The sequence below is a fragment of the Medicago sativa genome, chromosome 8, assembly GCF_051527215.1.
Source record: "Medicago sativa cultivar Bolivia chromosome 8, Bolivia_mono, whole genome shotgun sequence".
Taxonomy (NCBI): domain Eukaryota; kingdom Viridiplantae; phylum Streptophyta; class Magnoliopsida; order Fabales; family Fabaceae; genus Medicago; species Medicago sativa.
The window spans coordinates 25,786,147-25,812,522 of NC_140756.1; the positions used below are offsets into that span (position 1 = coordinate 25,786,147).

At 34.8% G+C, this 26,376-nt stretch overlaps 3 protein-coding genes and 1 non-coding gene across 4 annotated transcripts; 2 read left to right on the forward strand and 2 right to left on the reverse strand.

The window, feature by feature from the left end:
* Positions 1 to 9,677: 9,677 nt before the first annotated feature.
* LOC146897918 (BON1-associated protein 2-like) lies at positions 9,678 to 10,504 on the reverse strand. Its single transcript, XM_085733237.1, has one exon. It carries the CDS (start codon positions 10,284 to 10,286, stop codon positions 9,726 to 9,728), a length of 561 nt encoding a protein of 186 aa, XP_085589363.1. The 5' UTR covers positions 10,287 to 10,504; the 3' UTR covers positions 9,678 to 9,725.
* Positions 10,505 to 13,764: 3,260 nt separating this feature from the next.
* Positions 13,765 to 14,694, forward strand: LOC146897919 (BON1-associated protein 2-like). Its single transcript, XM_085735808.1, has one exon. It carries the CDS (start codon positions 13,878 to 13,880, stop codon positions 14,427 to 14,429), a length of 552 nt encoding a protein of 183 aa, XP_085591934.1. The 5' UTR covers positions 13,765 to 13,877; the 3' UTR covers positions 14,430 to 14,694.
* Positions 14,695 to 16,757: 2,063 nt separating this feature from the next.
* Positions 16,758 to 16,828, forward strand: TRNAG-GCC (transfer RNA glycine (anticodon GCC)). Its single transcript has one exon. It is a non-coding gene; the product is annotated as a tRNA-Gly (tRNA).
* A 1,115-nt stretch (positions 16,829 to 17,943) lies between these two features.
* LOC146897921 (shaggy-related protein kinase theta-like) lies at positions 17,944 to 21,971 on the reverse strand. The gene is made up of 13 exons (XM_085738163.1): positions 21,664 to 21,971; positions 20,892 to 21,140; positions 20,603 to 20,695; positions 20,455 to 20,514; positions 20,075 to 20,347; positions 19,859 to 19,933; positions 19,634 to 19,690; positions 19,396 to 19,536; positions 19,023 to 19,073; positions 18,809 to 18,904; positions 18,638 to 18,721; positions 18,456 to 18,558; positions 17,944 to 18,374 (listed from the first exon to the last, which is right to left on the reverse strand). The coding sequence occupies exons 1-13, from the start codon at positions 21,724 to 21,726 to the stop codon at positions 18,313 to 18,315; spliced, it is 1,407 nt and encodes a 468-aa protein (XP_085594289.1). The 5' UTR covers positions 21,727 to 21,971; the 3' UTR covers positions 17,944 to 18,312.
* Between the last annotated feature and the right edge of the window lie 4,405 nt (positions 21,972 to 26,376).

A 26,376-nucleotide genomic window follows, 5' to 3' on the forward strand; every position in this document is an offset into this window, starting at 1 on the left:
TTCTCCTTCCTCTTTTCTTTCAAGTTCTTTCATGGCTTTCACTTCTCGCCTATTTGCTAAAAAGTCATCAGAGTGTTCCTTATCCATTCTCTTCATGGCTGGAGTCACTTGAACCATGGAGCTTTTCTTGTCGAGTGGAGCCTTCTTTCTTTTCAGCTTAGGCTCAGCTTCTTCTTTTTCTATTTCTTCAAGAGCTTCCTCCAGCTGCTCTTTGGTGATTACCAGATCTGCCTTACCTTTTCTTCTTTTCTGAGGAATAGAAGCAGCACCAACCTTCTGCCTCTTTCCTTTATCCTTGGCAGAAACAGATTCAGCTTCAGACTTAGCAACTTTTTGCTTTTTGGTTTTTGCAACAGCAGCTTCTGACTCAGTACTGATTCTGGCCCTCTTTCCTTTAATAGGAGCAGCCTCCTCCTGAGGGCTTTCCTCTTCCTCCAAGACATACTCAGCTGCTGATTTAGCTAAGATTTCAGAATTGCTTTCCTTAAAGATGGAGGGAAAGTCCCTGATAATCTCAGATTCAGCTGTAGTCATTTCCAACCACTTTTCATCTTTAGGGGCTGTCTTAAAATAATGCATGGAATGCAAGATCCTGCTACTGATAATCTTCTCAGCAGTAGAGGCCTTGAAGCATTTGTCAGATGCATCCGTTGATTTCTTTAGAACCTTCAGTACTCCTCCTTGGTGGAAGATTTCAGACAATAATCTTCCATAGGGTACTTGCTTTCTTCCTTTGATAGTGCCTTCATTGATTGCCCAACAGAGATGATCCATGACATATCTTGGGAAGTTGATCTTGTTCTGAATTGCCATGAAGTAGATAGCTAGTTTTTGTTGGAAATTTGGTTGATCAGATCCTCCTCCTCTCTGAAAGAAACAATCAGTGCAGAACTTCACCAACATTCTGTGGTGAATCTCCATCTCTGATGTCTTGGCTTTTGAATTCCCACCCAAAAGCAAGTTGCAGTAGCTTTTCAGAAGGATATCTTCCGCCTTTACTATTTCTTGGAATCTTCCTTCTGCATCCACTCTGCATGCTTTAGCGATAATCTCCTCTGTGATGGTTACAGGAATACCCATCACTTCAGACCTTATCTCAAGGCTACTGAAGGAAGTGGGATTCAACTCTATCTCCATCTTTTTCTTCTTCGACCCAGCTTGTTTCCCTGCTACCTTCACAGGCTTTCCATTGACGATTTCAGCTCTTAACCAGAAATCTTTGACCAAGTTCACATAAGTTGGCCCATTTAGCATCTTGAAGTATCCGGACAGCTTCTGAGTTTCTACATAACCTTCCATGTCCACTTTGTACTTCTTAAGTGAAGTGAAGTCCACTGGCGATTCTACTTGGACGATTAAGGATTTCCATGGAATATCCATAGTCTTTTCTTTGTAGACTGACCCAGATCCTGATGCGCCTTGCTTGCTTGAAGTAGATTCTGAAACTTCTTGTTGCGAGCTTGATGATGTCATTTGATGATGATTGAAGAAGATTTAGAGAATTTAGGGTTCTAAGGTTTTTGCGCTTACTTCGCAAGAGGTTTGAGAGCAAATGTGTTTGTTGTGAGTGAGTAATGTGTGAATTGAAAAAGTGTCTAAGAGTAAAAACGTTTGCAATTCAAAAGAGACAAACAAACATAACATTAATGACAAATTGGGGGCGCGTGAAAAGTACTTTCAAAGCTATTAAATCATCATTGCCCTTTTAGTTATACACCAACACATACAGGCCACGTAAGAAGTTCACAGAGTAACTACCAAGTTAGTGGGCCAGAAGTTACTTTTAAAAAGTAACTCCCAACGTTTCCACTAATTCAACTATTCAGAAGCAATAAATCCAGCTTCTGGATTTCAGATGCTGACGTCATCATCAGAAGCGAGTTTTCCTCAGAACCTCAATACAGAGCTTCTGATGGACTACTGCTTCTGAACTAACTTCAGAACCTAAAATCCTATTCAGGAGCAAGCAAACTTTAATCAGACACGTAGTGCATGTTCAAATTTTTCTTTATAAAATCAAATCTTTCAACAGTTAAAGGCTTAGTAAATATATCAGCCCATTGATTTTCAGTATCAATGAATTGTATATCTAAAATTCCTTTTTGAACATAATCTCTGATAAAATGGTGTTTGATTTCAATGTGCTTGGCTCTTGAATGCAAAATTGGATTTTTAGACAAACAAATAGCAGCAGTATTATCACAATAAATGGGAATATTGTTAGCAATTATCTGATAGTCTTCCAACTGATGTTTCATCCAAAGTAGTTGTGTACAACAACTTGCAGCTGAAATGTATTCTGCTTCTGCTGTAGACATAGCAATAGTTGTTTGTCTTTTGCTAGCCCAGGATATAAGATTATCACCCAGAAATTGACAATTGTCACTGGTTGACTTTCTTTCAATCCTATCACCAGCATAATCAGCATCACAGAATCCAATTAGCTTATAATCTAAGGATTTCTTATAAAGGAGTCCAAGATTAGTTGTTCCTTTCAAATACCTGAAGATTCTCTTGACAGCAGTCATATGAGATTCTCTAGGATCTGATTGGAATCTTGCACACAAGCATACACTGAATAAAATATCTGGCCTAGATGCAGTGAGGTATAACAAAGAACCAATCATACCTCTATACAGCTTCTGGTCAACTTTAGCTCCTTCAACTTCTTTGCTTAAGGTGCACGTAGGGTGCATTGGAGTGTTCATCACTTTATAATCTTCAAGCTTGAACTTCTTCAGAAGCTCCTTTGTATACTTAGACTGATGAACATAGACTCCATCTTTGCATTGATTAATTTGAATGCCCAGGAAGAACTTCAGCTCTCCCATCATGCTCATTTCAAATTCATCCTGCATTAACTCAGAAAATTCCTTGCAAAGAGATGCATTAGTAGAACCAAATATTATATCATCAACATATATTTGCACAACAAGAATATCTTTCCCAAGGGTCCTTCTGAAGAGTGTTGTATCAACCTGTCCTCTTTTAAAATCATTCTAGATTAAGAAATTACTTAGTCTATCATACCAAGCTCTGGGAGCTTGTTTCAAGCCATATAGTGATTTCTTCAGTTTAAAGACATGGTCAGGATATTTAATATCCTCAAATCCAGGAGGTTGCTTGACATACACTTCTTCTTCTATGACACCATTTAGAAATGCACTCTTGACATCCATTTGATATAATATTATGCCATGATTGACTGCATAGAAAAGAAGTAACCTGATTGCTTCCAATCTTGCAACTGGAGCAAACGTTTCAGTGTAATCAATGCCTTCTTGTTGACTATACCCTTGTGCAACAAGTCTGGCTTTGTTTCTTGTTACTTCACCTTGCTCATTCAGCTTGTTTCTGAATACCCATTTTGTTCCAATAATGTTCTTGTGCTGAGGTTTGGGTACCAGATCCCACACATCATTTCTTTGGAATTGATTCAACTCTTCTTGCATAGCTAGGATCCATCCATCATCTGAAAGTGCTTCATCAACTGTTGTAGGTTCAATCATTGAGATTAGTCCAATCATTGACTCTACTTGTCTGAAATGTGATCTTGTTATTCTTGGACTATCTTTGTTTCCAATGATTAGCTCCTCAGGATGTAAAGACTTGTGTTTGAATGTGTTTTTGGGAGGATCTGCTTGATGTGAGCCATCTTGTGCTTCATCAGAAGTAGCTTCATCTTGCGCTTCTGATGTGGGTTCAGCTTCTGGACTATCTTCAGATTCAGCTATCTGATCGGGTTCTGGAGTAACTTCAGGAACCTGTATCTCTGCAAAACTTTCATCTTGCTTTGAAGTTTTATCTTCAAGCTCCTTGTCATCAAATTTAACGTGCATAGATTCTTCAACACATAGTGTTTCTGAATTATACACTATGTATGCCTTTGACCTTTCAGAGTAACCTAAAAAGATTCCTCTTTGGGCCTTGGCATCAAATTTCTTTAGGTAGAGTTTGTTGTTCAGAATGTAACATGTACATCCAAATTGATGAAAGTAAGAGATATTGGGTTTTCTTCCTTTAAAGAGTTCATATGTTGTTTTCTCCAAAATAGGTCTAATATAAATCCTGTTTTGAACATAACATGTTGTATTCACTGCTTCTGCCCAAAAATGTTTAGCCAAATTGTTTTCATGGATCATGGTTCTGTCCATTTCTTGTAAAGTTCTATTCTTTCCCTCTACAACCCCATTTTGTTGTGGAGTTCTAGGAGAAGAGAATTCATGGATGATTCCATGTTTTTCACAAAAAAACTTTAAATGGCTCATTTTCAAATTCTCCACCATGATCACTTCTGATTTTCAAAATTTTTGACTCTTTTTCAGTTTGAATTTGTGTGCAGAAGTTACTGAATACCTCATATGCATAATCCTTACTTTTCAGGAATTTCACCCAAGTCCATCTGCTGTAATCATCAACAATGACTAATCCATATTTACTTCCATATAAGGATGCAGTACTCACTGGTCCAAATAAATCAATATGGAGTAATTCTAAAGGTCTTGAGGTTGAAACAATGTCTTTGGTTTTAAAAGATGATTTCACAATTTTCCCTCTCTGACATGCACCACAGAGTGCATCTGAATGATAGTCAATGTCTGGTAGCCCTTTCACAAGTTGTAACTTACTAAGCTTAGAGATTAACCTTCAGTTAGCATGTCCCAACCTTCTGTGCCACATCCATTTCTTATCATTCACTGATAGTAGGCAAATCACCTTCTGATCAGCCAGTTCAGAAAAATTGATTTTATAAACATTGTCAACTCTCTTTCCTTTGAACACAATGGATTTGTCTTCCTTGTTGATTACTGTACAGTTGGGTTTTTCAAAAAGCACATCATAACCATTATCACAAAATTGACTAATGCTCAAAAGGTTATGTTCAAGACCATCTACCAACCATACATTATTAATTGAGGTAGAGGAATTACCAATAGTTCCTGTACCTATGATCTTGCCTGACTGGTTGCCTCCAAACTTCACATTTCCTCCCTCTGTTATTGTTAGGCTGAGGAACATGGACTTGTCTCCTGTCATGTGTCTTGAGCAACCGCTGTTTAGGTACCATGATCTTTGCTTTGGCACTGCTCTTAGACATACCTGCATCATTGACATTTTTAGATTTAGGTACCCATTGTCCTATGGGTCCTAGAAGGTTAGTACTTAAGGCTTTACTCTTCACTTCTTGTACCTTGTGCTGTGAGTTGTGTTGCTTCTGATTAACCATCACCTTAGGTTTTGGTACTTCAGAAGCAGTAATTGTCTTCTTCTGAAACTTAGATTTCAGAGCCTCAGATTTTGGTTTCACCAGACTCTAAGGAATAGGTTCTGATCTTTTCAGGATCCTAACCTTTGAAGTCTTGGAATCAGATTTGATCATAGCCTTTGACTTAGAGTTCTTTGGCTTTGAAGTAATCTTAGCCTTAGAACTAGAAGCTTCAGATTCTGATTGAACAACAGTTTCCAACTCAGCCCCTTCTGGTACAAAGAAGGTTTTCAGACCTTCCTTGATGCATTCACAACAAGATTTTAGATTGGTTTTCTCAAGTTTCACTTCTGGAAAACCAATTCCTCTGCCATTGTTCTTGTAAATGCTATAAATCATAGAAGCTACTCTGCTTCTGTCAATGCCAGATATAATAAAATCTTCAAGAGCAATTTCATGGTTACTTAAAGGTTTTTCATTACACTTTTCTTGTAGCTTCTGACATAAGAACCTGAGCTGATCTTCATATGTTTTACACATGAAGTCAAAGCCCCTAAGTCCTTGTTCAGAAGCTTTCAGATCCAATAGAGTTGATTTTTGCTGTTGTACCAAATCAGCATATTTTTCTTTTAAATCCTTCAACTCATTGGTTCTTACTTCAAAATGTGTAAGAAGTTCTTTAAGTGACTCAACAAGTTCATCTCTGGGAATTTTGGAATATACCTCGTTTTCATCTTCTGAGTCTGAATCTGATCCAGCTTCTGAAGTTGCTGTTGCTACCAACCCAACAGCTACCTTTGCATCTTCATCAGCTTCCTCTTTATCAGATCCAGATTCACTACCCAAATCATCCCAGGTTGCCATTAAACTCTGCTTAATCTGCTTCTTGAATTTGCTTGGTTTGAATGTAGACCTCTTTGACTTGTCCTTTGACTTTTCTCTTTGAAGATCAGGGCATTCAGCAATGAAGTGTCCAGGCTTCTTACAGTTGAAGCATCCCTTCTGATCTTCTTTCCTTGAGCTTCTGGAGTTACCCCTTCTGGCGAGAAACTTTCTGTTCTTCTTGGCCAGATACTGAAGTCTGTTTGAGAGCATGGCCATTTCAGCAGCATCTGGTTCAGAATCTGAACTTGACTGTTCTTCCTCTTTAGATTCAACCACTTTGAGAGCTTTTGATGACTTGCCTTTGGATGGAAGAACTATTGATTTACTCTTCTTAGTAGACTCATGTTCATTAAGACTTAACTCATGAACTTTGAGAGAACTAACAAGATCTTCGACACTTAAAGTGTTTAAATCTTTAGCTTCCTCAATGGCAGTCACCTTTGGTCTCCATCTGGCAGGTAAGCTTCTGAGTATCTTGCTTACATGATCAGAAGCAACATAGCTCTTCTTTAGAATCTGTAGCCCAGAAACTAAGGTTTGAAACCTTGAGTACATCTCCTCAATAGTTTCATCATCCTTCATCTTGAATAACTCATACTGATGTACAAGCAAGAGAGCCTTTGCTTCTTTGACCTTCTTGCTCCCTTCATAGTTTGAACAGAGAGAAGCAAACATAGCTTTAGCAGTGGATTTGTCACTCATCTTCATGTATTCTGCTTTGGGTATGGCAGTGACAAGGGCTCCTCTGATAATATGATGCTTCTTGTAGAGTTTCCTCAGTTCTGGAGTATGTTTCTTTCTATCCACAGCAGCTCCTTCTTCATCAAGGACTAAATCACCAACACCATCTTCCAGAATATCCCATAATTCTTCATCTAGGCTCATGATGTAACTGTAAAAGTTGGTCTTCCACCAAGAGAATTCTTCAGCATCTCCATTGAATTTTGGAATCTTTCCAACACTGGATTTCTTACTATCACTATAATCATGTGAGACATTTTTATAGCTAGTATCACCAGAACCAATAGGAGGAGGAGTAGACATGTTTTTCTCAGATCTTTGACTGTTGCACGGTTAAGTGTTACACAACAGACCAAGGCTCTAGATACCAATTGAAGGTGAGAAAAACACAAGAAAGGGGGGTTGAATTGTGTTTTGAAAAATTCTTCGTTTCTCCTAAAAACTGAACACACTGATCAGAAGCTAAGTGAGACAGCTTCTGAAGTGATAATCAGAATCTAAATGCAGCGGAATAAACAGAGAGAGAGAAGAAGAACGACACAAAGCAATTATACTGGTTCCTTCCACAATCCGGAAGTAGTCCAGTCCCCCTTGCACTTCCAAGGAGATTTCACTAAGAGTAATATCTGATTACAATTGCTCAAGCACACAAGCAAGAGACTTCCTTTGCTCAAGCACACAAGCTAGAGACTTCCTTTGCTCAAGAACACAATCAAGAGACTTCCTGCTCAAGCACAACTGCAAGAGACTTCCTAACTAAACAAAATTACGCAGAAAATTGTTTAAGGTTGAACACTTGATATACAATCAGAGGTGCTCACAATACAAATCAGATACAGACTCAATGGACTTAAGAATTTCTAAGATATGACTTTGAGACACAGAAATTCTAAGTGAATGCAGAACAATTTCAGCAGGGGTTTGGCACTTGTAAAAATGTTGTGAGTCTTTCGTTCAGCGTTCTTGCATTACCAAAACTCTAAGTCTTCACTCCTTTATATAGAGGTGTGAAAGAGACGTTGTGAAATTGCCAGCACACCAAAGAGTCGTTGTTTGAAGCTTGATCTTTCACCAATGATCTTTTGCCTGATTTGGTTGTTGTCCTATGAAGAACCAATTTGAAAATCATTCCTTATCCAAAGGAACATCTATGCAGGCGAAGCCGTATTCTGGAGCTGTTTTCTTGTCTTGTAGCGTGGACACAAAACAGAGTAGTGGAGAACGTGGTTGTACAATTCGTACAGAAGTACAATGTCAACGCTTTCGTCCAAAATTGCAAGCACATGCCTTCAAACACCTTTGAAATGACCGTTGCAATGTTCCACTAATTTTCTGCTATGTTTTCGAATCCAATAGACAGCTTTTGCAATGTAGATTCTTCAATCTTTGAATCTTTTGCAAATCCAGTTGATCTTTAGCTTCTGGTGAAATGACTTCTGATGAGGCAGCTTCTGATGATGCAGCTTCTGCAGCTTCTGATGGTGCAGCTTCTTCAGCTTCTGATGATGCAGCTTCTGATAATGTGGCTTCTGGACCTCTTGTCTTCAAGAGCACTATTCTTCAGGAGCGCTTTTACTATCTTCAGGAGCAGCTTGACTTCAGGAGCGCTTTCCACTTTCAGGAGCAGCTTGACTTCAGGAGCGCTTTCCACTTTCAGGAGCGTATTGCCTTCAGAATCGTCTAAGCTTCATTTTCTTTTGCTCTTTATTTGCTCATTCAGAACCAATTAATGATGTAACTTTTTTAACTGTGGTCCTGTACACTTGAACAAATATTAGCTAGTCCAATTTACAATTTTTAATACCTTGTTATCATCAAAACTCTTTGAGGTTCATTGTTAAACACATTTTATTCCAACATACCCCTGGCTAATCCACCCTTTGGTTTAAAAAGTGAAGGAATTTTCCTCAAGCTCTTTAAGCCACCCCTAAAATATCTCATATTTGAACCACCAATTTCCAAACATTGACTGGATTTATCATGAATGGGAGGAAGAAAATGGGTATACCACCGAGAACTAATAAATTAAATTCTTTCACCAAGACTAACATACATGTTATGTCAAGAACCAAGTCTACCCGCCATAGTAGATGAGGCATTAGTGAGAAAGACTTGTGTGGACCAGGACCACACAATTGGGTTTGGTCACACACATAGTTTTTTCTTTCTTTGTTTACTTTTTTCATTTTCTCTCTCTTCTCTCTTCTCTCTTCTCTCTCTTCTCTCCCATTTCTTTGGTTGTGACCACACAATAGGGTTTGGTCCCTGATCCACGCAAGTATTTTCCTGCATTAGTTGCCTTGTCGATAATGATCTGATTTGACCCCACTAGGAGTATAATATAGGTTTATAAATAGAACTGTTCTCGTTTGTCTTAGCTCCATTTCTAAAAAGAGGCGTGTTAGCAAACTCTCTAACACACTATTTTTTAATGTTAGAATTCACATGCATTCTACTAAGTCATATGGATTTGTATAAATTTGATGAAATTAACGTGAATTGTAACAAATTAAAGAGAGCAGGTTCAAAATTACTTGATATATAAAGTGTGTCATGATTCTTCTAATTTTAAAATGAATTCTCCATACTAAATAATTTCTCTAGAAGTGTACTTTTATGAAAATTTACAAAGCTCTAGATCTAATTCAAACCACCTAAACAACAAACATAAAACATGTGAAGGCATATATTGACGGTATATATATTTTTTTGACAAATTAAATACAACAAAGTAAATTTAATCTTATATTGGTATATATTACAAGGGAAAAACCTTCTTTTTTATTGTCACACAAAACTAAAATAATTAAAATAAAATATCTATATGCCTTCTTGTATAAAAGAATGAAATACAAAAATCAATCTTTTGCAGCAGTTTTATTTATACAACACATTACTTTCGACGAACAAAAGAGAAAAGAGAATAGCCCAAAAGAAACAAAAAACCCAAAACTGGAATCCCAATGACAACATGATTTGAATTCTTCTCATCCACCTTCAACCCCACATCCTCAATACCTTGTTCTTTTTCTACACACAAATTACCTTCTTGTGTCACCCTTCTCACACTAAAATTAATAACACCATTTTTCCTACCATCCCAATCCCTCAACCCATAACTCAAAGTTTGAACATCACTTTGCAACGACAAATCGTCACCAAGAAAATCCGAAAGGGCTATCCTAGCCACTCCAATGGGACGAGCTCCTTTGTACTTCTTGCATTGTACCTCAAACGTCACTGATTTTGCATGCGGTGGAATATCTAATAAGAATTTTTCGTTCCATGAAAGTAAACCCTCATTTTCCTTCACCATTTTTGTCGTGCAAGAGTTGAGAGACTCCGCACGAACAACAACATAAATATCATCTCCCTTTGAATTTCGATCAACACTTATGTTTTGTCCGGAAATAATGGTGATTTCTAATGTGCGTGCTGGTTGTTTTCCTTCCATTTCTATGAGATTTTTTGTTTACAATAGGTAACTAGGTGTTATTATAAGAAATGTGAAGTGATATAGGGTATGGTTTAGGAATGATTATTTGAGATGAAAATGTTGGAAGAGGGTATAAGTAATGGGATTTGGTGAGAAAATATGAGGAAAAGATGGAAGAAATAACCAAATTAATTGTTTAATTAATATTTGTAAAAAATGATACATTTAGTTTTTATAGAAAAAGAATTTGCTGTCATGAAATTGCCAAGGTCCAGTCTAAATTTAAAAAAACAAAATTTGTCAAAGTAAAACAGTAGTAATATATAGTATTGTGATATATACGTTTAATTGCCATGGTAAAACAAAAAAAAATAGTTTTTTTTTTTTGAAAAAATAAAAATAAAAAATACAAGTATTGTGTTGACTCTGACCTTGATTTACGTGACCAACTTGGAAATGTCTTCGAAATTAAATTTTCGTGTGGCATTAGAAGCACGTAACAATGTTAAGAGAATTAACATTACGATTTAACGAAGTGTTTCTCTTTACGTGTGTTTTGGAGGTGGACTCATTCAAGAGCCTTTTCATTGTTGCATGTGTGATTACTTTTTGATGAAATTTCTTTGGGCTCACGTAACCGTTGTACATTGATTTTTCGGATTCTTCAAATGTTATTATTACAATTAGCTACAAGACAATTTCCACACATTTTTCGGATTCTTCAAATGTTATTATTACAATTAGCTACAAGACAATTTCCACACACAACACAGCTTGAATGACAATCCATTCCATACGCTCCGAAGATTGTTGAGCTGTTGCCATATGCCAAACATTATGCGATCGAAGGTTGTGTCTAGTGGATGGTTGTATTGGTCAACTAGGTAGATCGAATATAGCGTTTTAAAAGTGTCATATTAACTTGTGTCATAAAAGCACATGTTAAGGAAGCAAAAAAGAGCAATTTTACATTAGAAAACATAATATTTTAACTTTTAAGTAATTGAATGCATGACTTTTGGTACATATATTTTTAAATAAATCATTAACATGTGTCTATGAGGGCACAAATTAACATTCACCTAAAGTTCGTGTGTGTGAGAATGATACATTAAACCATAGAGATAGAGAGAGTAGGCTTATCTCTTTCCTTTTTTGTGTAATGGGTAGCCTCTGCACGCAGCTGAAAGACTAATATCTTGAGTCGGGTAAATTTACAATGGATTGAAAACAAAATTCTCTCAGGAGATTTAACATTGTTCTATTCTCATTGGATTTGAACTCAAGGTCTTTGGTTAAACTGAAAGAATCTATTAATTACCATTTCATCTAAATGTACCATCTTCATTATTTCCGTACTTGAATGGGTCACAAGTATGCACATCACTAGTTTACCATTGATTGAGAGATAACTAAAATTGGATCAAAATTTATTCCTGCCTAAAATTGAAATCGAGTTCTCACAAGCGTTTCATTCTAGGACTCATCGGCCACTTAGTTTGTAGCACAGTTCATGTTAAAGACAATGTTTCTGTTCAAATTAAATGATGTAAATTTTCCTTTGTATAAAACTTAATACTATTCTATTAGTCATATACTAATAATTGGTATATATATTTTTTTTTGGTCGGGTTTGAACCCCGGACCTTGCATATATAATACATTGTCCCTACCAATTAAGTTGAGCTCACGAGGACAATAATTGATATATTTTAATTTAAGTAAAACAATAATACATTATTCATTAATTAATTTCATTAGTCCAAACACTTTTAACACATTATATATAAAACTATTAAAAAAAACATTTTAATAAAACACTATTTTTGTTCTCATATTCAATTGTCTATAATATAAGTAAATATTAATTAAGTTCACCTAAAGATATCATTTATAAAATACCATTCCATTAACTTTGGTATTTTTTTACAAAAATATATAGGCTTAAATGCACTTTTGACCCCCTATGTTTCAAATAGTTGCGATTTTGGCCCCCTAAGAAAAAAAATGGATATTTTGACCTCCTAACTTTTGTGCCGCTTTTGAATTGCTCGAATCTGTCCGTTTCACCCATTTTATTGCTCGAATCGCTGCGTTCATTTTCCAGAATTAGCAAATTTTGTTCTTAATACTTACATTACATGGTTTTTTATATTAAGAGACCATTTGAAATAATAGGGAATTTTTGCCAATCCATTGCTATTAAATGCAAATGCAGAGCTTGGAAGCTCCCCAGCAAATGCAGAGCTTGGAAGCTGCAAAACATAAAGACCAAAAAAGGAAAGAATACTTATAAAGCCCTTTTATTCAAATTCCGAAACAAAAAATGAATACAAAAGCTTACGTGTGACCAACAAGAACAACATTTGCATCCTCATTGTGTGCCGCAATTGCCATAGATTCACCAACAACAAGAACTGTAGAACACTCATTTGAGGAATCTTCGTCTAAACTTTCCAATCCTTCTTTCGGAACAAATGCAAGAAGAGGCACAACATTGGTATTAATTAATTATACATACAATGCAACAACATTGGTGTATGTTTCTAGTAGGAGAAATTTACATCAAGAAGAGGCACACCACTTCCAGCTGCAGTGCCTAAGAGTTCATCCCAATACATAGGGAATTCAAAAGAGACACAAAAACCAGCAATTCAAAAGAGGCACAAAAGTTAGGGGGTCAAAATATCCATTTTTTTTCTTAGGGGGCCAAAATCGCAACGATTTGAAACATAGGGGGGCAAAAGTGCATTTAAGCCAAAAATATATATATTATAATAATAATAAAATTTATTTTAATTTAATCAAAAAATATATATTTGGTTTTACTTTCTTAAAAGTGATTTTATTCACATGAAATAAGTTTGATGATTTGAAAAGTATAATTAATGTTTTAATTACATTAAAAAAACTGTATGAGATTATATAATATAATCTTTTGATTACAATTTTACAAAGTCTACTAATTTTACTTATATAGGAGATTAACAAATCCAAATCCAGGAGACTAGAGGGAGTAATAGTTTGTTATACGTGCTCTATTATTTTAAATATATTAGGTGTGGAAAAATTCATACCAGGTATTTTTATTTTATTTTTGAAGAAGGTGTGGAAAAATTCATACTTGGTGTTTTTTATTAAGATTTTGTTTACAAATTTAGTCTCACAGATAAATATTTCACCTCATGTCACAAGCAACTTCACAAAAAAAAAAAAAAATAAACAACATAAATGGTCGGTCTTTCAGTATAATTTCATCTCAAAAATATCAACCAAACAGCGTATTAGCGGATATATCAACGGAATTGTTTTGTGCTGCAAGTTATACAAAGTCAAAGTCATCAACGAAAACGTATATTTTGCCTTTTCAAACCAAGTTTCAAATTACACTGAAACCGCAAACCAATTACACTCATTCTTTCTTTCCCTCTTTCTCACCACTTTCCAAATCTAAATCCCAAAACTTAAGCTTATTATATATTCACACAACTTATAACATAACACCTCAATTCCATCACAGCAAAGATTGAAGGACATAGCAATATACATTCATTCTTAAAGTACTAGCTAACACACATTTTTATAATATACAACATTAAATTTTCTACTATGGGTATGGTCTCACGCACATTAGAAATAACGGTTATATCCGGTGAAAATATTCATGTAACTAAGGATGCATACGTTGTTGTTCGAGGCGAGTCTCTTACTTGTTACACGACCAAGACGGTGAAAGATAATGATGATTGTGGGAAAAACTCGAGTTTCCTTTCATGGAATGAGAAATTTTTGTTGAACATGCCATTGCATGCAAGGTCAATCACTTTTGAGGTGCAATGCAAGAAGTTCAAAAGTGTTCGTCCTATTGGCGTGGCAAGAATCGCCGTTTCAGATATTCTAAACAGGGCTGAATCGGAAAATTGTTCGCGAATTTTGAGTTATAAATTGAGGGATTGGGAAGGGAGACAAAATGGAGTTATTCATTTTGGTGTGAGGGTGGTTGTGCCGGAGAAAACATCGGTTACGGTGGCGGAAAAGGAAACAATGGCGGATGGAAAGAGTTATGGTGATCGGTTAACTGGAATTGATGTTGGTACCAAGAACTCTAATGGTGGTGTTATTGGTATTCCTTTTAGGTGGAATTACCCAGGCATTGTTTAAAGATTTGTGTTTTTAACATTATATCATTTTTTTATGTATGTTTGTCGAAGATTGATGAAGTCAATTTTAATGTATAAGTATACTATTAAAAGAAGAGATTTAAGAAGTAAAGCGTCCTTATCCACAAAGAGAGAAAAATGAAAATGAAAATAAAGGGTGAAGATTGATGAAAATATTTATGTATGTTATTGGTATTCCTAATATTGGTGCATCATGTTTACCGGGCTCAAATATGAGAAATGATATTGTACGATTATTTTGTGACTATTTATGAATAACTTTATCTCTCATACTTAGATCATGTGTTTACTTTCTTTCTTTCTTTTTCTCTCTATTGTTGTTCACCAATAAAAAGAGAGAAAAAAAAGATTATCATAAGAGTTGTCACCAAATAGTTGTATAAACATCATTACTATCCAAATATATACATTGCCACCTCCTATAGGTTAAAAAAATGTAGCTTTAAAGAAGATTAACCTGGTTGAATCGATTTTGTGTCCCAATTAATCAAAGATAACGGCTACGGTCACTGGTTAGCTCTCGTAAAAGTTAAAGACAGATAATGTGATGATCATCAACAAACATAACATGTAGGCTTATAACATCACGAAATCTACATTGATCATCATGTTCGATAACAAATCTCGTGATGTAAACTTTCTTTCACTAGTAAACAGTATTCGATAATCAATAGAATGAATAACAAATGGGGGTAGCACCTCGGATTTGGCATTGACGGAAGGATTCTCAACAAGAGGCGAAAAACTATGGCTTAGGAATTGTCACGGTTGGCAAGAGAATTGGAGTTGTAATAATGTGAGGTATCAAACTATACAGGGTATCAATGGGAGCATCCATGTATGAAATAGTGCAAACAATAGTCAGGAATCCCGATATGTTTTTGTATTAGCATGATTCAAATTATATAATTAAGAATTGGGTTGTTCAAATGTTCAGATTATAAAATCTGAATGCCGACAGTACAAATTTGGTGATGTGAAATAAAGAAAAACACACAAAAATGGAATGAGGAAGATTTCATAGTCACATTACTTTTGCATTCAGACAAAAAATAATGTGTATTAAGTCCATTGATGCTTGGATTGTGCTTTGAAATCACAATTTCTCCCAAAATATGGTGTTTTGGAGGTGAATGTGATAGAGATTGTGAGGTTTTGAGAAGCGCACACACACACGAATGGATCAAATATACGAATGTGGGAAAACATGCTCTGGATTATATAATATGAATTGGGATTTTTCCAAGACAAGGGTTAGCATGCCATGGAGAGGTCGAAAAGAAGAACTAACCATTTCGGATTTCATAATTCGAATACGCCTCGTATTATAAAATTTGAACGGGGTATTTTAGTCAAAATAGAGGGCACGCGAGAAGCTGCGATGGTGCAAAAATAAATTCTCTAAGATGTGTGTAGATGTACATTGTCCTCCTAGTTTTCGAAGAAAAAAAGATTGAAACTTGAAAATATTGATGATGGAAATCAAGGAGTTCTGATTCCATTTATTTAGAGTATCATCCATTTAGACCATTTTTATGGTCATGGATGCAAGACATTGGGCAAAGTAACATCTAAGGGATGTGATTTAAAATTAAGAAATAAGTATTTATTTAATAAATTAAATAATTAGTTCTTATTTCTCTATTCTCTTCACTCAATATTGTAACTTTTCCCTATTCTTGTCTCTTGGAAATTGTGGTTGAGACTAACACAACCCCACAAAACAGGTTTGTGATGTGAGGATTGTCTCCACTTATAAACACATGTTCATACCATCTTTTGTTTAACATGTTTGTGATGTGGAACTTTAACACGTTGCACGCTGCCAAATTCACGCCTCTTCTCTCTTCCTGTCATCGGCAATAGTCTCGATGCCAACGTCCCTCTACATATTGTCGTTGTCGTTATGAAATAATACAGTGCCATCATCATCATAAACAAGTTTGGGTGGCTGCTGCCGACATTGAGAGGAAGAGGGAAGGTTACAACAGTGAAGTTTGGTTTGGTTTAGTTCGATTCAAACGATTTAACATTTTTTTAAAAAATAACTTATTTTTAAATATTTTTTATTTTTATACTATTAAAATCTCATTGACCTTTCATATAAAAAATAAATAATAGAAAAACCAATTGTCTTTTGTACACAGAAAAGAAAGAAAACAAATCTTATTAACCTTTATAAATGAACGAATTGCACAATGATTTTTAGCGATGGATAAAAGACACAGAAGAAGTGGTGAAAAACCACATTGAAGAGCTGATGTAATGTAACGATATATACTATGTTCTCATTGATCATAATAACAAAGCACCAGTGGTCTAGTGGTAGAATAGTACCCTGCCACGGTACAGACCCGGGTTCAATTCCCGGCTGGTGCAACTTTTGAAGGAGCTATGATGATAATGTTTGTGGTGTTGGGTAACATCACCTTTCCTGAAATACTGGATGACAAACATACCCCTGAGCTCCTTCTTTTTGTTTTTTTCCTTGCACCAAAAAACTTCTCAAACAATGTAGCAGATCTTCTTACACTATTTTTATTCTTCTTTTGACATATTCTTATTAGAAGCCATATTTTTTTGGCATAGATAGAAGGCATATTAAGGGTAACAACAAAACTAATGGACTTTCACCAATTAATCCTTTTTTGTGGTAGGGTGAGCATTGACATTTGAGAACCATGTACAATTAAAGGGCAGAAGATCTTACTAAGCATTGTCTATACTATAATACACTCTCACTGTTGTTCTTCCATTGTCTGTCTCCTTCGTTTTCCCACTATCAGAATCCTACCCTTCCCGTCTGTTTGGAAGGATGACGAGGTGAGGGAAAAAACCTACTTTCATTTTTGTTAATTCTCGGTCAGTGTACGTCACCATTCTGAAAGCTTGGCTTTATCTTAAGAACCATGGAAGCAACAACGATAAGGGAAAGTCAAACCAAGTGGTGACAGGCCACGAGTAGGGTTAATAGGGTGTTGGGATTGAGGTTGATTAAGAGATCATCGGCGAGAAGAATCATTAGCGACAGGGGATCTTCAACGCCGACATCACATGTGGGTGGTGCCACAAGCCCACTGTCACTATGCCTCCTTTTAGGCTACACCGCCCCATGACTGCTGCGGAGTCATTAGATTAGAGTGACACAACACATTGAAGATAAGTTGCACATAGAAATCACATTATGAGCATTGCATCATAAAATCAAACACTGTTATTTAAACATTGTCTTTCAAGACCTAACTTTCAGAGTTTTATACACTATCAAAACATAACACTTAGAAAGTTTAATTTTAGAATGTTACGAAAATACATGCATTTTGACATCCATAGGATATACATAATCCATGTTTGTAAGTGAATATACACAAGTTAAATCCATTACAGCCAAAGGATATATTATCATAGTTTTTGGTATAACAAGAAAAATGAAAATGAATTAAGGATTTGTAGAAAAGTGGTGCCTACTAAACTGAAAATCCATCTAGGTTTCATTTTAAGGAATAAACGAACTTGAACTATATAGAAACATAATTACATAATTGTTAGAAGTCGCTATCTTTCAAAACCTAAACATTAATCAAATCATAAGCTGCTACCACTACTACTACTAAGGGGTTTAAAATCCAAACACTTGCAACAACATGTAAAGTGTCCCTTTATCCATGGCATTGTCACCTACATGTCTTCATTGTCTTGATTTTGATTGTCTTCACTTTATACGAGTTGTATAGTCACAATTGTGAAGGCTGGACAAAAGACTTTGACGGGCAGGAAGCATTGAAGGCGTGTGAGGGTATTCTAGTCATTTAAAACCAATTTACAATACCCTTATAGATATTACAGTGACTGATTTCATCAATTTAACTCCTTGCATGTTCGGGAATGAGACGTTGACGCAAATCTTCAGGCGCATTTACCAGCTCTGCATTATTTTATTTTTAGATAAGCAACAGGTAATAACATATAACTAAAAATGGAAACTTCACCGCCACTACCATCTTACCTTGCGGTGTGAAGTTGAACAAAGGAGGTAGTGGTTGTCCATTTGGTAAGCTTGCATTTGGGTCTCGCAGATCGTTGAAGAATGGATGTGCACATGCAGCCAACTGTAAACAGACACGATTAGGACAATAGACCAGATTTATATTTAGAGACAGGTAGCATTTCCATAGCAAATAAACTTACAGCGGTGCAACGTAGATGTGGTGAATACTGAAGCAACCTTGAAACTAAATCCACTGCTTCAGATGGCATTCTCTTGTGAAAAAGCTGGAAACCACTAGTTTAGTCAGATGTGAACATAAGAATTTATGATTTATGGATTACATGCAAACTTTGGGGGAAAGAACTGCTAACCTTGTGCCACGGGTGCGCTTTAATCTGAGGGAACTTAAATTCATTGTAGTTTGGATTCATGCACCTTATTTCTTCTCTTGTTGGTGTTCCCAATACCTAAAGTGCATAATAAAAGCTCAGATTCAAGAAAAAAGCAGGAGACAGAATGCAACTTTAAAAAAGAAGCTCATAAAGCAAAAGGAAGCGGAAAAGGAAAGAAAATGATAAATTTTACCTTAATGATCTCCACTAGCTGATCTACCCCACTCTCTCCCGGAAACATTGCCTGTAAATAATACAGAATAGATAAGTATCAACCTAAAAGTATGCCTTTTATTCCTAGCATTTGTTTAAATTGGTTTATTTGAGCTTATCTACTGATATAAGAACTTGTGAACACGGTTCAGGAGAGCTTATGGAAACAGCTTATGACATATCCATAAGCTGTTTTCAGCTTATTTCCATAAACTAGCTTGTGGCCAATATGAAAACAGTTTGACTTCATGTTATCTTTTGTTATAGAAAAACCTATGCATAAACACTTATATGGTAAGTGTTTATGCTATAAGCGCTTAATTAAGAACAAAGAAAGTCTTGAATATACTGACCTGCCCTAAAAGGAGCTCAGCCAAAACACAACCAACAGACCACATATCAATGGCAGTCGTGTATTCAGTTGCTCCAAATATTAGTTCGGGAGCCCTATAATATCTAGAGCAAATGTATGATATGTTGGGTTCACCAGGCACCTTAAATTAAATAATAATATCACAAAGTCAGATAAATGCTATTATAATATGCAATAATAATGTAAGATCTTCAAATTTAGAGGGTGAATAAACTTACCAACATCTTTGCACTCCCGAAATCACATATCTTTAACTGACGTGTTTGTGGATTGACCTATCATTTACATCACATGTCAGTTCGAATTTCAAAATGCTATCATAGTACAAAGTTCTAAGCATGAAAAAATGTAGGAAAAAATGAAACTTAAAACGGAGAAAGAAAAAAAGGAAAATAAAAGCTATGATCAAGCTGAACTGCTGAAATAACACAAACAAAACTTACCAATAGGTTCTGTGGTTTGATGTCTCGATGACAGACGCCGATCACTTCATGTAAATAATTTAATCCACGTAAAATCTACAAGATATTTATGCCATGACATATTAATACAAACACAAAAATAATACTTAGCCATAAGCAATTGGCTCGAAAAAAAATCCAACAGAGAATTCAAAACAAAATAAAACTTAATCAATTCATCACATTTTATAGACTTACCTGGTATGTATACAGTTGCACGTGAATGATAGGCATATGTTGGTGCATCCGAATATAGTTCTTTGAAACTTTGTAAACAGTTTCAGGTACATACTCCAAAACAAGGTTGAGGTACAACTCATCTTTCTCAGTCGTTGAATAGAAACAGTGCTTCAACTTAACAACGTTCGGGTGGTCAACCATGCGCATAACCTGGAGTTCCCTATTCTTATATCTCTTGTCTTGCAGCACCTTTTTTATGGCAACTGCTTCACTGGTTTCAAGGCACTTGGCCTACAGAAAATAAAGAACATCATAGATAAGTTAACATGCCTTAGGAACAGAAAAGAAAAAGACAACTACATGAATGAAAATACAGCAAAAAGTATATAAGCAAATACCTGAAAAACAACGCCAAAAGAGCCGGTCCCAACCACGCGTTCGGCCATGTATGAGATTGTCTGAGCAAGACACAATGTTAGTTAATAACAGCTCTATATTTCATAGCGAATCATTAATAAGCAGCTGCAACGATAATGAAGTAATAACCTGTTTCGGTTGTCCATCTCGACCAGCAATAGTGGTTGTAATAATTTGACCTGTTTCTGTTCCATTGCCATTCACTGTAGTTGCTTCTATATCCTGTATGCAACAAAAAAAAAAAAAAATCAATAACCTCGATAATCGATGCATTTAAAGATTTTTCGGTTCATGAAGATTAAATATAAATGTAACTTGTTTTCATATACACATATTTACATTTATAGAACCGGATTTGAATGACAAAAAGCTTAGCTATGAAAATAAGGATTAAGAAACAATGAATGACATGAAATACCTTTTCATTGTTGTTTTTGCTTTTCTCATCTCTAATTTTCATTTCATGTAACTCTTTCGGAAGTTCATCAAAACCTGACTTCTTCTCAGTTTTAGTTTCTGTAGATACTTCATTGGATGTACCAACTGTTGCTTCTTTCGATGCATCCACACGCTGCTCCCGATCATTTCTTCCTAAAGAATTTATTCCTTCATAAACCTTCTCAGTTTCTTGATCAAGCTTAACTCTTTTCGAATTAGAATCCCCTCCCTGAAAAACATTCAAGACACGCATAGTCCGGTGAGTTTTAAAAATCAAATTGCACTGTCAAAACCATATAATAAACTCTACTAAACATAATACTTAGTTACATTCATCGATTATCGTTGTTTAATCCCATCATAATGAAATTAAGTGAACAATAATAATATCCTAAAACAAACAACCAGTATACAATCCAATTCACTAATTTTCTTTTGGTAAATTAACACAAAATCAATGCAAGCAAGATTTAAGTTAACATATTAATTAATTAATACAAAATTTTGAATTAAAAGACCTAATACAATGAATGAATAACCAAACAAAAAAAACTTCCAGAAATTAAAAAATTAAAAAGAAAGAAAAAATAAACTTCATCTAGACAAATCTGAGATACTTCCAACAGTGATCTTGGTCATTTCTTCAACTACTTAGTTTCTCATTTTTTCAGCAACCAAAAAACACAATTTTTAAACCAAATTATTAACTAAAAAATAAACTTATGCAGCAAAATAAAAATAAAAAATCTTACAGGATCTGAAGAAATAGAAGTTCTTCCAGAAGCAATGCTCTTGAGTCTTCTCATCATATTCATGGTTACTAAATTCACTCCCAAACCCTAATTTCCTCAATTCCCACCAAAAAAAATCAAAACTTTTTCCAAAATAAATGATCACAGTTCAAAAGGAGAAAACCCCAATTTTTCCCTCTCCTAAAACAAGAAATTAATTTGAAAAAAAAAAAAAAAAACTGAAGACAATGTAACGAAAGATACGATGTTGTTGTTCTTTCTTTCTCTCTCTAGATTCTCTCTCTTTATTGCTTTGTTCTCTCGCAGGTGGTCTTTTTTCTTTGTTTTGTTATTTAATTAAATGGAAAAATAAATGTCTGAATTTTGATTTTTTTTTTTCTACGGTCAAACACAATGATTCTAAGTTTCAAATATTTTGTACGTTAGTCAAACGCGTAATCTTGACTGTTGGTGGGTCCCTTTTAGACAGTCAAGATGTTTTGGATTCGCGGTTGGGTTTTGGTGGGTAGTTGTTGTGGAAATGGTCATTGGTTTTGGGTTTAATTACGGTAGAGGGATCTTGGACATAGATTCGGTTGGTTAAATGGAATATCCAATGGTGGTTTAGCATTAGCAAGTAATCTTACAAAATTTGAATTTTTTAAAGGATTTTTCTATTTTTGCACATTTTTAGACAAACCCCTTTTTTAAATATAGTATTATTTATTCACCATTACTCTTTTTGGTTTTATTTATAAAAAACATTTAGTTCAACAAAATGTGATGTATCTAATTAAGAATTTGGACTAAATAAATCAACTTTTGATAATTTAAATGTCTCTTATAAATATGATCGGATGGAGTAAAACAAAGAGTAATAATATGGATTATGTTAACAAGTATCTTAAGGTCAATGTTTAATGAATCAATTACAAGAAATTTTATCTAGAAAGGGTGATAATTACACAAATTTCTATGCAAAAGTTATTATTTTCAATTCGTTAAACAATGCCCCAAAAACACTTGTTAGCATTTTCCAAAGTATAAGGTTGTATATGGATCAGCGGCTTGATGCTTATGACACTCAGTTTAGGGAGATGAAGGAATCGATTCAAAGGTGGAAAAACTCCACGACCTTTAACATGTCCCCTTCACGGTACTTCTCTTCCCTCAACCATGCCCACTGATGTTTTATTTTCATGCAACTTTATTTGAATTTTGTAATGTTGTTTGAATTTTGTCTGGTTTTCTCGGGTAACCTCCCTTTTGAAGTTGTCAAATGGGAAGAATTATCTCTATATGATGTTGCGTTGTGTTTGTTTGCCAAGTATGTTGTGTTATGTTTGTTTGCATCGATTGTTATACTTGTATACTATATTTGTATATACCATGTTCTGGTTGCTTGTATGCTAAATTTCAGAAGAAGCAAATTTAACATCATCAACACTCGGTTAACATCATCAAAAAGGGATAGAATATAGTTTCTCCTTCAATATAGCTTAGGTTTTGTTTATATATATAACTAGAATTAGATTTATATTTTCTTTGCATTTGTTAAATATCTTAATTGTTAAAGCACCCTTTGTCAATCTACTATCTCATGCTCTCTACAATAATGTCATATGTCAAGAAGTGTTAGTATTGTGTTTAGGAGTTTTTTGGAAGTCAAGTTTTTCTATAAGATACGTTTTTTTACGTCTTTGATTCGATTCATGTAATTCTAAATCATATCATTATTTGTCTCTGGTTGTTTATGTTATTTTGACAATATGAATCGATTCAAATATTCATTGAATATTTTGAATTTATCATTTAACATTCCGGGTATGTGTCCATTGCTCTTTGAATCGTATCATTGTTCTTTGAATTGTATCAATCTTCATCTAGACTTCATGATTCGATTCAATCTCTTGCATCCAAAGATTGGAATCGTATCAATATTCACTTGAAAAGGTCTTGAATCGATTCAAAGTCCTTCTGAATCGTGTCAAACTTCATAGTTTCATATCACCTCCTTTTACACTATTTGATCGATTCAAACTCATTACGATTCGATTCAAGTCGTTATATTGTGTCAAAATTAACCATTTTCACTCACACCTATATATACCCTCTTAAACTCTCAGTTCAGCTCATTTAAACAATTTGCAAATAAGGCTCTGAAATCTTCAAACTCTCTATCTCTCTACATCTTCTTCAGATTAAACACCTTTTCTAAGATTTTGGTAGAGTGTGAAGTCTAGATTTTTAGGATGTTATAGGACTTGTAAGAATTGTTTCTCTCACGGGTATTAGTGGTGGATCCAGGACCTAAAGAAAATAAGGCATTTTGCACCTCCAAAGGGTTTTGGAGGTTGTTTCTTAACTACTAAAAGTTCAATGAGATCAAAGCTTCGGACATAGCAAATACGAATTCTTGGAGTAGAAGTTCAAAGGATTGCATGGAAGCTTGATATTCGAATACCTTGTGGCTATCCAATTTCAAGAGGTCTTAAAGATTGGATCTTGTGTGATTGCTTAACATAGAAGATTAGGAAATCAAAGGAATCTTTGTAGTCATACACTTGTAAACATTTTCATCATAGGGGAAGACCGTAATAGATGTGTTTTCTATCACAAAGAGAGAACGTACCCTTAATGAGGACGAAAATGGGGAACCTCTATAAATTTTGGTGTTCTTATCTCCCTTTTCTTTTTTAATTCCAGCATTATATTTTTATGTATATGAATTCATTGTGTGAAGTGATTATTAATTGATTGTCACTTTACTTTTTACCAAAACTTAATCTCAATTTCCTTAACTGAGATTTTAAAGTTTCAATTTTCTCGCAATCACAAGTTGAAAATTAACTTCAAACAATTACTTCATATACCTCGTGTTCATTTGTAGTTAATGTGATTTATTGTTAATATGTTTGGTTTGAGATAGTTTAGTTTTGTGATTTGAATTTGTGTATTGATTGTTGTATTCTCAAATAAGACTCAATAGTGAACTTCTCATTCATATTTGAATCTTTATTTCTTTACATTGCTTTATTCATATCATCATATTCAAGCATAATCCAGTAGACATCATTGTATTCTAACTTAAGCTTTCGCAAACTCTTTCAAAACCGAAAAACTCTATTCACCCCCCTCTAATGCACTCTTAGTATCATCATATAGACTAACATAAATCCCTTTAGAAAAAAATGTTTATTTTTTGGGGCCTAAAGCAAGGGCTTGGGTTGGCCATGCATTTATATACCTCTCTTGCTTGGATTGGCCATGCATTTACATACCTCTCGAGAGAATACATGCGTTAGAGTAATAGGACAATCAAAGAATAAATGTTTAGATGTTTCATTCAAATTATTTGTGGAAGAGTTATTTGTCAATCAAATGTTTCTTTGCATTTGGGGAGAAAATTTTCCTGACATCGGACAATTAAAAAATAAATGTTTAGATGTTTCGCTCAAATTACATAGTCATCACATGAAAGTGTTGCTAAACTTTTCATTCCTCTTCACATTAATTATCTTTAGTCTTTAGAAGGAAGACGCTTATGCAGCAATCTCCGAACAAACAATGATATCTTCAATGGAAGCAAATTATTTCAAGTGACTTTATACAAAGGAGAATAAACAACTTCTTCAAAATCGAAAATCAAGTTATAATTTTCTTTAGTTAAAAACAAACTGTCATGATTAATATCCCATATCAAACTGTCTTCATACTATCACGCAAAGAAATGTTAGTTAATAAAACATTACACTCCACCACCAACCTTTCCTCCCACACCAGCAAATTTATTCTCCAACTCCAACGAACTCTCTCAACATAACCTAACACCATATCCTTCAGATTCACATTTTTCTCCAACGCTACTAAAGCACTCCGTCAAACCATCTTCATCCAGCCGTGGTTCGTTCCAGAATAATGTGCTACTACCATTCCCTATAATCCTAGTATCATTATCCATAAATCATCTCCCTCCACTCTTATCACCTCTAATAATACTAAAAGTATTCCTACTCCAAATCAAATATTTTATGAGATAAAATTTGACACCAAACACATCATTCTCTCTCCTTGAGCTCCATCGCCACTTTCCTAAATTAGGTAAATAAACGTTTTTAAGTTTCTGACACCTAAACCTCCATTCTCTTTAGGTAAACACACTTTGTTCCAATGAAACAAATGAATTTTACGAGCCTCTTCACTCCCACCCCCACAAAATAGATTTAAAAAGAGACTCGATTTTAAGAAACATTCATGAAGGAGCTTTGAAAAAGGAGAGGAAGTATACTGGTAGAGATGTTAAAATGGCTTTCAAAAGAATTAGATGATCATCCATCGATACGTTTTGATCTTTCCAAGTAGACAATTTTTCCCTGATTTGATCAAGGTTCCAAAATGATAATTTCCGAGAATTATTACTAATTGACAATCTCAAGTACTTGAAAGGTAATGCCCTCACTTTACAATTCAACATATGGCAACCTCATTTAACCAAGATGCTTCGACATTAACACCAACAAACTTACTTTTATAAAAATTTACCTTCGCCCTTGAAAGCAACTCAAAAAGTAACACAATATCTTTTATGGTGCGAATATTACACCAACGTTTTTTGTCAACTAACAATGTATCATCAACAAACTAAAGATTAGTAACTCAAAGATATTCTTCATTACCCACTTGAAACCCACAATACATTTCCAACATGATTGCCTAAGAAAAATAAGAAGTTAA

What these genes read in the sequence shown, in the direction of transcription:
- LOC146897918 (XM_085733237.1), bottom strand. Translation starts at nt 10,286, where the DNA reads ATGGAAGGAAAACAACCAGCACGCACATTAGAAATCACCATTATTTCC.
- LOC146897919 (XM_085735808.1), top strand. Translation starts at nt 13,878, where the DNA reads ATGGGTATGGTCTCACGCACATTAGAAATAACGGTTATATCCGGTGAA.
- LOC146897921 (XM_085738163.1), bottom strand. Translation starts at nt 21,726, where the DNA reads ATGAATATGATGAGAAGACTCAAGAGCATTGCTTCTGGAAGAACTTCT. An exon ending in GAGATGGACAACCGAAACAG is followed by an intron (nt 20,515 to 20,602) that starts GTTATTACTTCA and finishes TGTCTTGCTCAG; the next exon opens with ACAATCTCATACATGGCCGA. An exon ending in TCAAACCACAGAACCTATTG is followed by an intron (nt 19,691 to 19,858) that starts GTAAGTTTTGTT and finishes TGTAAATGATAG; the next exon opens with GTCAATCCACAAACACGTCA.